Source organism: Heterodontus francisci, chromosome 18 (genome assembly GCF_036365525.1).
Source record: "Heterodontus francisci isolate sHetFra1 chromosome 18, sHetFra1.hap1, whole genome shotgun sequence".
Classification (NCBI taxonomy): Eukaryota; Metazoa; Chordata; class Chondrichthyes; order Heterodontiformes; family Heterodontidae; genus Heterodontus; species Heterodontus francisci.
The window spans coordinates 45,892,817-45,905,840 of record NC_090388.1 but is presented as its reverse complement, the minus strand read 5'-3'; the positions used below and the strand labels follow the sequence as shown (position 1 = coordinate 45,905,840).

General features: G+C 42.0%; 1 protein-coding gene across 4 annotated transcripts in view; it reads left to right on the top strand.

Annotated features, from left to right (window-relative positions):
- Nucleotides 1–13,024, top strand: part of LOC137379591 (MANSC domain-containing protein 1-like) — a 52,176-nt gene that overhangs the window by 25,172 nt on the left and 13,980 nt on the right. For 2 of the 4 annotated variants that reach the window (XM_068050640.1, XM_068050641.1), the window contains one exon: nt 6,698–6,838. In XM_068050640.1, the coding sequence (XP_067906741.1) occupies nt 6,698–6,838 (141 nt within the window). Of the gene's footprint in view, nt 1–6,697; nt 6,839–7,562; nt 7,881–12,446; nt 12,515–13,024 lie in introns of those variants that run through there. The other 2 variants (XM_068050643.1, XM_068050642.1) reach the window with 2 other exon arrangements.

Below are 13,024 nucleotides of genomic sequence, written 5' to 3'. Positions count from 1 at the left end.
TGATTAGGGTATTTTTGTTCGGCTGGTTCGTTTCCCCCTACCCCGGGAGGGTTTTCTCTTTCCCAAATTTTCATTGCAGACCGTCTAATCATTCCCCTTTCTTCACTCGTAAATAATATGTTCATAATGGACATTAATTCCGTCCAAGTATATATACTTGGACCGAGAAATTGATCTACTTGGTCTGCCAATCCTAAGGGGTCTTCTACGAGGACTTTCATTTCCTTTTTAAACACTCTTACCTCTCCTGACGTTAATGGTGCACTAACAAATCCAATTTCATTATTTCCTATTGGTACCTCTCTCAAGGGCATCATTGTCTTAGGAGACTCTCTGTCTCTATCGTCGTCATTATCGTCGGGTTTAGGGGTGGTCCTTCTTGCTGTCCTTAGATCATATTTGGGTCTTTTTCTCCTTGGTTTTTGACTCTAAATCCCAATACTCCAACATCCGTCCCAATGGACTTTCTGGAGGGATGTTGCCGGCAGACTTTCCTTGTCTCCCATCGTCTTCCTTTTTAGACGATTTATTTCCCATGGTCTACAGTATTCACCTCCTAACTGAAGGGTCTTGTACCCTACGGTATTCACCTCCTAGCTGAAGGGTCTTATACCTTACGGTATTCACCTCCTAACTGAAGGGTCTTATACCATACAGTACTCACCTCCTAGCTGAAGGGTCTTATACCCCACAGTATTCACCTCCTAACTGAAGGGTCTTGTACCCTACGGTATTCACCTCCTAACTGAAGGGTCTTATACCATACAGTACTCACCTCCTAGCTGAAGGGTCTTATACCCCACAGTATTCACCTCCTAACTGAAGGGTCTTGTACGATACGGTATTCACCTCCTAGCTGAAGGGTCTTATACCTTACGGTATTCACCTCCTAACTGAAGGGTCTTATACCATACAGTACTCACCTCCTAGCTGAAGGGTCTTATACTGCCCCACAGTATTCACCTCCTAGCTGAAGGGTCTTGTACCCTACGGTATTCACCTCCTAGCTGAAGGGTCTTATACCTTATGGTACTCACCTCCTAACTGAAGGGTCTTATACTGCAGGACTGTAAAATTCACTCCTCAAGGACTTTTAGTACTTAGAAGGTCTTATCCTACAGTTAACCATAAGTCACCAAGATAATACTTAAAAGTCGTTTTTCTTACCTTGGTCTGTGCACGGAGTTGCCTTACTTCACGTGTGTACCTGCCGCACTAAATACTCGTTCAGAGTGACTTCCCTAGGATCGTTTTCAGTCGATTACTCGGGTCCGCTACCGACGAGAGAAACGAGACCATTTTTAAATTAACGGGACGCGTCTTCTCGTCTGTCGTCGGCCGCGGTCCCGGCAATGATGAAGAGATCCCGGACGAGCCCCCAATTGTGAGAAACGTAGCCCACTTAATAATAATTTACACCAAGTCAAACTCTGAAGAAGTAAGTTTATTTAACGTTCTTGCAAGATCGGGTGTCCTACAAGCAGGCACACCCATCAACATATTCAGTTCATGTTTATACAATACAAATCCATTTGTCCACGCCTTTATTTTACATTATTGGTTATAACGTATTATGACACTAACCTATCCTATGGTTGCTACAATCTCCTCCTCTGTTTACTTCTCCCCCTACTCTAACTTTCTAGCCCCTAACTCTTGTTTTTGTTTTATCTTATTTGGCTCTCCATTGTGTGTGTTTTAACTTGCAGCTGTCAGTTACTCATTCACTACATCCTTTGTTCTAACTCTTGCTGTTTTTCTTTTCTCTGCCTAAGCACAATTTTTAACTGCCGTACTGTCTCAGGGTCTTTACTTACATACCCTTATCAATTCCCTTGTTCAGTGATTTCATTATGTTGTGTAGAAATGACTTCTTGGTAATTTTCCACAAGCTGTAGAAACAACATTTCAGTATTTCTTATTCTCACACCCGCACTCTCGCTGCCTTGCCGTAAATATCGGGGCCAGACAGTATTGCATAGAGGGCTCAGGCATTACTGTGGGATCGCTCTGTGGTGCGAACACAAATTGAACCTTAAGGATTCAATTTCCATAGGTGTTTACTGAGCACATTGGAGCCCTGGAAAGAGTCATTCCACCTGATTATGAAATTCATCAACCAGCTGCTGAAAGAGCATGATTTGCTCCTGCTGGAGCAAATTGCCCAATTTGTTGACAGCTTCTCATACTATACCCTGTTGGTTCCTTGTGCTTGCTGTATCTTTAACTTGGAACCACTAGGAGCAGAGAGGAACAACATTGGAACGGCTCAAGTGGACAGAGAGGAATAGCCTTGGCTGGGATGAGTTGAAAGAGAGGAAGTCCAGTTATAATTCTTCCAAAGATAATTGGAGAAGGTGGAAGCGCATTTAGTAATAGGACACCAAGTTCCCCGAAGGTGGCTGTGTTTGTAAGTGATTTCTGCTGCAGTGTGGCATTGGGTTTGTACTTTATTGCATTTTGGGTTGTTTTACTGAAAGATTAGTTGAAGTTCTGGTCACTGATCCTGCTAGCTAATTTCTCTTGGATTTTTAAATATTTTCTGCTTGGAGATTTGGAGCATGTGCTGGAGCAATGATCTTCTGTGTCTGGGCCTAAGTCCAGGCTTCAGTTTCCATCCTGAGTTGTAGAGCTGAGTTGAAGGAGGAGGATACTGCCTTTTGAATTTTGCAGGTGATGTTGATGGTCTGTTTGCAGTAGGCTTCCAAAATATGCAGCACAGAAAGCACCAGACAGGCTTTATATAGTCCTAGACCTTCGAATGTGCCAGCCTGCAACATTCGGTCATGGACATCTCTTTATACTGGAAGACCAGAAAGTTTTGGGTCGGCCAAGGTGTGTCTTTCACCAAATGATAGTCCTCCAGCAGCAGTTGATGTTTATCTCGGTGTGCGTCCCTGGGAGCAGCCTGTAGAGCACAGACTCCTGCACTGAGGAGCTACTCAGGATGAACGCTGTCAAAAACCATGGCACCTCTTTTCAGACCTGCTTTGTGAAGGTACATTCCAGGAGGAGGTGGGCGACAGTCTCTTCCCCACCGCAGTGGCCTCAAGGGCAACGTGTGGAGGAGATGAGACTCCGGGCATGCAGGGAGGATCTAACGGGGAGGGCACCTCACTACCAGCCAAGCTACGTCTTGGTGCTTGTTTTAAAGTTCTAGCGATGAGGCTTTCTGCCAAATGACTTTGACGGTCTGCTTGGGGAATCATCTGACAGGATCCACCATCTCCTTTTCCCCGCAGGGCCTCGAGGACTCATGTGGAACTCTGCCTGATGGACTTGTGGTCAAACATGTTTTTCTGTACAAACTTTTCCACGAGGTACAGGTGGAGTAGCCTGTTCCAACTAAATGGAGCATTCCGCGGCTACGTGGCCAAACCCATCCATTGCAACACTGAGCGCAACATGTAGTGTATGTATTTGTGTACCAAGGGTCTATGCACAGTTTGATGCAGCCGCACACAAAGGTGGCCATCAGGATGAGGGCGACATTGGGTATGTTTTTTTTCCCCCTTTATCTAGAGATTTGTGCATCATGACCCTGCAGACACAGTCCATTTTCAATCTCCAGATAAAGCAGAACATGGCTTGGGTGATTGCCATGGTGCAGAAGCTGGATATGGGCCAGACATGTGCCACCTACAACACTGAGAGTGTCTTGCAGCTGATGACCAAGTTTTTATCCGCAATGGAGAGTGTCTCTCCCACATGCCCAGTTTCTGTTTCACAATGACTATTCACGTCTCCCAATTTTTGACGCATGCCCCGGCCCCTCCGAACCATATCCCCGACACCTTTAGGTAGTCTAACCTGATGGTAAGGGGACAAAGGATTGATCGGCCCAGTTCCCAAAGACCATGACTGCACTCTTGCCATGATTTACTTGGCTCCCGAGGCTAGTTTGAACTCAGATATGCATTAACTTAGCACAGACCAGGGATTGAAACTGGGGCATGACCTCCATCTATTTGGTTCTGTTTCTGTCTATCTGCCTTTTAGCAGTACTGAGGGTGTGCTGCATTGTTTGATGAGATGTTAAAGAGAGGCAACCGATTGGGAAGAACAGTTTCTTGATCAAAATTACTCCTTTACCAAATACCATAAAGAATAGATTAAATCTCATATGAGTTGCTGTTTGCATAACCTTACTGGGTGCAAGTTTGCCTACTTAACAATACACTTCAAAGTAGTTAATTAGTTGTGAAGGATTTGGACTGTCCTGGAGATTGCTTCTTTCATACACTGAGCAGTGCCTTTACCCTTTGAGTTTGAAGGGGTCTGATACTTGAATTTTATTAGTCTTTAGCTGCATCATTATCACATTCAAGATTTCAGAAACAGGAGGCCAGTGAGTTGGTCCACTCAGCCATCTACTCAAACAACATACAAATATGTGACATTGCTATAAAGCACAGAACCCAATGGTGCTTGTTACTACGTGTACTGTGAATCATCACCTACCCTTGGCTGCCTAGCAACCTGGCCAGTTATAATATTCTGGATAGGCATTGGCCTGGAATTTCCTTGATGATGTTCCACCTTTTAAAAAGCGTGTTTTATCCACTGGTGGTCTTTATAAATATACACACACAAGAGGTTCCAGGCTCTGGTTATTTGCATATCGATTTGTGCAGGCATTGATGTAAAGCACCAAGCTACCAATAAACTTCCATACAGCTCTTAAAAAGACAGTTCAGCCTGTGCTTTTCAGCATCAGACTGGGGGACAGACAAGATAAACAGGAAGAGCGCTTGGCTCTCTCACTTCACTCTCCAGTGGCTGCATAGCTGAACAATATTCCTATTATTCCAGTACAAATTCGTACACACTCGAGCACCATCTGGACTCGGAGAGCAGCAAGGCATGGCACCAAGCCAGGGGAGAAGAACACACAATTTCACTCATTCAGACGTTCAAGCAATCCTGAGGGACATTGGAGACAGGACAACTAGATTCCTGGGTGTGGGTGCCACTAAGTTACTCAGAATTGTCCCTTTTTGTAAGCTGATATGTTTAGCTGTGTGCCTTGTGAAGAATAGTGTCGTTCTGAAAATGTAAATATACTGTCTTGGAATTTCTACTTGGTTGCGCTTGTTTTTCAGCGTACTTTAGCCGAAATCAGCATAACTGCCTGCTAAGGATCGTGGAATTTTAAACACAAATGACATTCAGCGCAACTCGAGTTTCCACAATCTTTTGTGTTAGTTTAGAAAACATTGTGGGCCATGTCACCAGAATGAATGAATCACCATTGGGAGTTCCTACTAATAGTGCTCATTTGTGGGCCTTGGAGAAAGTTCTAAAAATTAAGCTGATTCTTTTGGCTAGGGCACTAATAGGAACGTTTTAAAAACTTTTTAATATAATTTTTTTAATTTATTAAGAAACTGACGACTGTACCCCTATGATGCTGGATTTTTTCGAAAAGTAATTTTCAGTAATTTAAAGTCGAGTTACTCACAGATGGTGGATTGACACTTGTGTTTAAAATGTTTATTTTTGTGATTAAACCCGTTTTCAGCTGTACAAATCAAAGTGCACCTGGTTACCACTCTTTAGTATATCAAGGAATATTTTCTAAAGTAAAATTTTAAAAGAATAGTTTTAAAAACGCTGCCTGATTGTGCAGGTTCTTGGCAGATTTTATGTTCAGTGATATGCAAATAAGTTTGAGCAGAAACTCAGGAAAAATGCTTATCAAACAGGCGCAATTTTCACCCAAAGCAACAGCTCAACCCCACTGTATACGTTCTGTAAATATTAAAACTATCTCTAAGAAAGCCACCATCTGACGTAATTCATAAACTGATACAGTAAGTTGCTTTAAAGTTTCTGTTAATTTTCTAACATTAAGTTCATACAGAAAATAAGTTTCTATCGCTAAATTCATGAAAATGTGTAAAACATGGAAAGATTTTCACCAATTATATCCATGCTGATCTGTCAGTGGAAACTGCTTTATGTAAGTGAATAAAACAGTAAATCCAACAATAATTTCCATTCAAAATACACTCCGGGCATACCATTGTATGTCATTATGATGGAGGAGGAGAAGCACCACAGAATGGAGTAAAGAATACGATAATTGAACTCCAGTTGGGATCTTAGAGTGGAATGTGCATCCTGCCTGCTCTGCTCAGTATCAGCTGGTGATCCAACCAAAGAAAATCCCACAAGTCTGTGTTTCTTTTTAGAAGGCTGTGAGTAGCAGTAGTGCTCCTCCTGCCCCCACAAAATTTCTATAGGTTGCTGCTGGCCTGGACATGCCATCTCTCACCCCATCTCACCCCAGGACCTACCTGCAGCCACTACCAGTGTTCCAGCTGGTTGCCATCCTGCAGCCCAACAGCGGCAAACTCGCCAGTCCCAAGCTCACCAGTCAGATTCAAATGGTGCCCGGGACTCAAAATCTAGCCAGACTCTTGGTCAAACAACCAGCAGTGTGAAGTGACAAACAGTCAAAATCTGCCCCAATAATTCCTCCTTGCCAATTTTCATCTCGACTGCTTAAGATGACAGATAAATTTAACCTCAGAAAATGTAGGTTCTTTACATCCTCGGTTGGATTAATGTTTATCTACCACGGGCTTTACTCATTAGCTTGCCTTAATAAAACAGAGTACAATACTGTAGATTTGCTTAAATAATGTAGATGTCTGATAAATTCAACATAACTTTTTCTGTTTTTGTTTGTAAGGAGGAAACCTGTGCAATTTCATGACATTTAATCCTAGAAAGAAGCCTGCATATCCGAATTGCTACCTTTTCTACTGTCCAAACAAAGATGCTTGTCCGCTGATGTTTTCAGATGGATACGTAAGCCGCTTTATACAAAGAGGTAACTTTGTCATTTATTTTTATAGGCTACTATCTGATTTGAAGTGTTAAACTAAAGCTCGAGATATATCTATTTAAACATTATTGTATGTGAATATCATTTCTGCAGCAGAAAATACCAGTGGTGCAAATAGGCTTTCCTTGTAATACCAAAATTGGTATTAATTTACAGGTACAAAAATGTCATCACAATGAATATGAAAGTTTGTTACACATGTTCCTCTCAGCCCCATCCGATAATCAATTCTCCCTCATTAGTTTGTTTGATGTGGATGCCATTGGATCTTGCTTTACTTCTGCATTGCAGTCTAGTGGAGGTAGCTCACACCATTTTGAAAGTTAATGTTATAAAATAACAAATACCCTATCCGCTATTCATGGATGTGAATAATGTCACTTCAGTTAAATTTTTCAAATAGCGAGTGAGAATTTCTTTGGCCTTCTGTTTAGCAACATTGTCAACATATTTGTTCATTTTTGTTTATATTTCTAACAAAATAGTCAGGCTGTCTCCCAGTACTCTTTACTCCTGCAGCAGACAGCTTCCATATGAAGGTCCATGACTTATATGAACTGAAATGTATGCAGTGAATGGGATATTGTATGTTTCAACAACAATAACTTACATTTATATAGCACCTTTAACATAGCAAAATGTCCCAAGGCACTTACCAAGAGCATTATCAATTCAAAAAAGCACTAACGATCTTCCCTTTTATCGCTAGGATATACTATAAGTAACATTGGACGCCCACTGTATGCTCCGGAAAATAAATTTCATGCTGGCTCTGCAGATGTAGAATAGGTGTTGAAGATCAGAAGATTGAGTGAGCAGGCCCTACACATGTTTTGAATCAAATTTCTTCTGACAACAGTTTTCTGGCTGGCTGCATTTCATGGCCTAGAGTGCTTGCACACGTTTTGTGCTGTGGCCTCATTAAGATCCAGTATTTAAATTAAAAGCTGACACAGTTTCCTAAGATTTGTGCCAGGTTTGATTTTTGCCTTCAAAACCCATTTTGAATGGGTGAAAAAGAAGATGCAGGTGCAATGAAATCCTTAAAATAAAAAGAGGTTTTGGCTGTTTGCATGTTTTTAGTACTTTTTTTCAATATTCATGAAATCTTTATTGCAGAGGTACTGGCCATAATCTTTCAATGCTCCTTAGATGTAGGGGTGGTGCCAGAGACTGGAGAATTGCAAATGTTACAAACTTGTTCAAAAGGGGTGTAAGGATTAGCCCAGCAAGTTCAGGCCGGTCAGTTTAATCTCAGTGTTGGGAAAGATTTTAGAAATGATAACCCGGGACAAAATTAACAGTCACTTGGATAAATTTGGATTAATTAAGGACAGCCAGCACACCTGTTAAGGGCAAATAGTGTTTAACAAACTTGATTGAGTTTTTTGATGAGGTAACAGAGAGGGTTAATTTGGGTAATGCAGTTGATGTGATGTATTTGGATTTCCAAAAGACGTTTGATAAAGGGTCATACAATGGGCTTGTCTGCAAAGTCAAAGTCCATGGAATGAAAGAAACAGTAGCAGCATGGAAACAAAATTACCTGAATGATAGGAAACAGAGTAGTGGTGAACGGTTGTTATACAGACTGGAAGAAGGTATATGGTGGGGTTCCCCAGGGGTTGGCATTAGAACCACTGCTTTTCTTGATCTATATTAATGACCTAGACATAGGTGTGCAGAGCACAATTTCAAAGCTTGCAGATGACACAAAATTTAGAAGTATTGTGAACAATGAGGAGGATTGTGATAGTCTGCAAGAGGACATAGACAGGCTGATGGAATGGGCGGACGTGGTAGATGAATTTTAATGCAGTGATGTGTGAAGTGATGCATTTTGTTGGGAAGAACAAGGAGAGACAATGTAAAATAAAGGGTAGAATTCTAAAAGGGCTGCAGAGGGACCTGAGGGTACATGTGCATAAATTGTTGAAGATGGCAAGTTGTGAAAGTGGTTAATAAGGCATATGGGATCCTGGGCTTTAAAATAGAGGCATAGAGTACAAAAGCAAGGAAGTTATGGTGACTGTTGATTTGGCTTCAACTCGAATATTGTGTCCAATTCCGGGCACCGCACTTTAGGAAGGATGTGAAAGCATTGGAGAGGGTGCAGAAAAGATTCACAAGAATAGTTTCAGGGATGAGGGACTGAGACTGTTCTCCTTAGAGAAGAGAAGATTGAGAGGAGATTTGTTAGAGGTGTTCAAAATCATGAGGGGTCTGGACAGCGTACATCGGAAGAAACTGTTCCCATTGGCGGAAGGGTCAAGAACCAGAGGACACCGATTTAAGGTGATTGATGAAAGAACCAAAGGCGACACGAGGAAAACCTTTTTTCACAGCGAGTGGTTGGGATCTGGAATGCACTGCCCGAGACTGTGATGGAGACAGATTTTCTCTAAGCCTCAACTGAATTGGATAATTATCTGAAAAGCAAAAGTTTGCAGGGGTTTGGGGGAAAGGATGGTGAGTGGGACTAGCTGAATTACTCTTGCAGAAAGTTGGCACAGACATGACGAGCCGAATGGCCTCCTTCTGTGCTGTAACCATTCTATGATTCTATAATATACTTTTGACATTTTTGTGGTGGAACAATTTTTATTTTCATTTTACTGTGAGTTTTGTTTTAAATGCTCTGAAAAATGGCCACTATTGCCTATGAGATCATCAGAAAGTTGACTAAATGAAGTATTTATAGGACTTCAGTGAAGTTCAAAAGTTTATTAAAAGAAATTCTTCTAGTACCAATATTTACAAAACCATTTACAGTCCCATCGGATGGCATGCGAACAGTAAAGTTAATATCTGGGTTGGTTTGGATGCACCCAAAGTGCAGTGTTTCAGGTTGTTAAAGGTACAATATGGAATAAGATAATCCAAGGAGCTTAGTAGTTAACAGAGACAGATTGCCTGCAACCACCATTATCCCATTGACCGTGTCCGCATGCTGGAAGTTTTCAGGGTAAGTGGTACGGCACCTCATTTCCATGGGGCAAGCAATTGTAAGTGACATTTTGGGTACGTCTCTGGCACTTGCCTAACCATGCATGTCAGAACCTTTGGAGCCAATCTGCCTACCAAGGCCAGCTCAAGCAGATGCCTTTGTGGAGACCAGTACATCTCCACTCACTAACTTAGCAGCTTCTACTCCAGCATTTGATTTCGAGTGAGCCTACTGGAGGCATTTCTACCCAGAGTGGCAACTACTAGCTTAGAATGAGGCCACTAACTACTTGCCAGCATCAAAATAAGAGCACACATGAGTTTTTGCAAGAGTTTGGCATTCTGGTGCATCTGTACACAAAGACTTTAATAATACTAGCCCTAATATGGACTGTTTGTAAAATATTACCATGTACCAGTCAAAACCTGTGATTTACCCCATTGCATGCAACCTATCACCCTTTACGTCTTCATTAGCTTTCTGCTCCAAGTAATTGGAAAGAATTGGTCTAGCTTTGAAATCTTCAAAGAAATTTTCCACTTCTGGTACCTAGACCAGGCCTATTAATTATGCATAATGAGCTCGTGCCAAGATTGGGCCTGGCATTGGGAGTTTGCTGACAGAGGTGAGCAGGAAATACCGTATATGAATCTGCCAGGAAGTGAACAGAATTACGTGGCTACTGAAACAGTGGAAGCAGTTTCCAAATCACCTCAATCCCGGAAGTCCCCCACTGAGAAGCCAACGTCCTCACTTATTCCTGCCATTGAGGGAGCACTAAAAGGCATCAGGTTCTAGAGCACACAAATTAGACCATCACCAAGGATGAAGCACCAAGGTTTAAAAAAAACTACTCTATCTAAGGGAATTAAATTTGGTTATAATTTATTTAACCAGATCCAGGGAGTTTTCTTGGGATGTTGTAGTGTAAGGTTTTAGCAGACAACATGAATGGAATCTCATGGTAGTTCAGATAGTGGAGAGGCCAGTGTTGAGTAGGTGTATTTGGCCACTGCTTGGTGCAGATGTGGAGAAAAATAATGCTTTGGGTGAGTGGAGCACTTTAATGATGGTTTCAGCTCTGAGTGCCTTCTATAAGACTGTCGCTACCAGCAAACGTTATTCAACAGAAATATCTAGAAGCTTCACGTCTTCATCTTACTCAACAGTTTGCTGTTTACTGATGCACCTGCTGCATAGTTATACTTCTTTGGAAGCATTGTGCAATTTGCAGCAAACAGTGGTGATTTTGAATACCTTGGTGAGGCTGGATGACCCCCATAATTGTCTATGCATTTGAACCATTGCTTCAAGATACCAATTCTATGTTCAATAATAATCCTGGTACCTGCGGTCTTGTTGTATCTGCACGCATATGTCTATTTGTGGCTGTCAGAGGTTAAACTAAGACTCAACAAGAATCAGCCTTGTAACCTTTTTTTGTGGCTCAAATAACCCTGGCACTTTGGACAACCTTAAAGTGAAAGCACGATAGTCTGCTGCCTGGGAAGCAAGTATTCTAACATATATGACCGTAATACTGCAGATGCTGGAAATCTGAAATAAAAACAAAAAGTGCTGGAAATACACAGCAGGTCTGGCAGCATCTGTGAAGAGAGAAGCACAGTTAACATTTCAGGTCAGTGACCTTTCATCAGAACATTCATTAACATGATTCTGCTTTGGTCACAGATAACATGTGTGCTAAAATAGTAAACCCATTGTGTTCAGGAAGGTGAGAGAGCCACATGGAAGAAGTTAATGGTACCTTTTGCATTAATCAAAAATAGAGCGCCATTTCATTCTTCTGTCCTTGTGGAAAATATTGAAAGTGTTTGCTCTGGTGAATGACATATCAATAAATGGACACCGATTCAGCATTGTCACAGCAAAATGAAATGGGAAGGATTGTTGGGTCCCTTTTGTCTCATTTGAATTGTATGGCCCTACTTGAACCTGTTTGAGTCACAAAGACTCAATAAAGCCTGGCTTGGGTATAAAATTAAAACCCGACCCAGGCCCGACCCGACAACAGCCAACCCGAACCCGAGTCCTTTAATTTTTTTAAATGCCCGACCCAACCCGAACCCGACACGTGAATTCGGGTTTGGTCAGGTAGCCAAGCTTTAGACCAGTGATAGAGTACAGGTGCCAATTGTTGATGTATCCGTGTTCAATTAACATCATAAAGTTTAAAAAAAACAACAAACACTGATTTCAAACAGGTGAAGGTGCCATGACTCTGAGCACTCACAGGAGAAAAAGTAGCCACTTCAGGAAATCATGCAATGTAACAAACAAGCTTCTGAACTGTATCAAGTTCCGATGTCATTAACAAAAAAAATGTCCGCTGAGAACTCAGGTTGGGAAATTTGATCTCCCTATTTCCAGATAATTAAAAATCTTTGGGCCAAGTATAGATTAAAGCAAGAGCTCAGCTGATCTTTCTGTACTTACTGCAGTTACTGGTATCTTCCCCGGGCTTGTCAGTTTCTCCCGGACTTGATAGATTTCAGAGTGTAAGGGGTTGGGTTAATTTCACTCGGGTGCTTTATGTCGGAACTTGTAGCTGTTTCTTTCCCCTCCTTTTCCCCCCACTCATCTCACCTCTGATTTCTGTTTGTCCTGATCTCTGTCCATGTCCAGCCTGAACCGACCCAAGCCTGAATTTTGGACCCGGAAGAGAGACCCGACCTGACCCGACCCGAACCCGACACATGTCGTCGTGTCCCGTCAGGTTCGGTTTGGGTAGCCATGCTGTAGGACTCAGTACCCCCTCAGGGGAAACCCTGGTGATCGCCGGGCAATGCAAAAGGGACAAAACCCTGATGTCCTTTTATCTCTGCTTCGCCCAGGAAATAAGCAATCCCTGGCAGCTCTTGTGTACTTTTGGTGCAGTGAGTGATGTGATGTGTCTGCTTAGTTTCAGCTTTGTAGATTCAGTCATTGCCAGAAGCCTGGATAGAATATCTCTGGTCTATCTTCCCAAAACACCCAGTTATTAAATTGAGATTATTCCTCTTGGATTAGTTTTCCAAATCAGTTTATTTATGGCACATGAATCTCCTACAAGAACAGACTGTAATTGTTCTGCCTCCTTATCCAATCCTGGTTCTATGTGTGGTCAGTTTGTGAGAAAGCAAGGCCACATGAGCCTTATCTGCCCTTAAATTTATACTTTTTAAATATCTGTTGGTTCCCTAGTCTGAAGGAGAGACAGATTC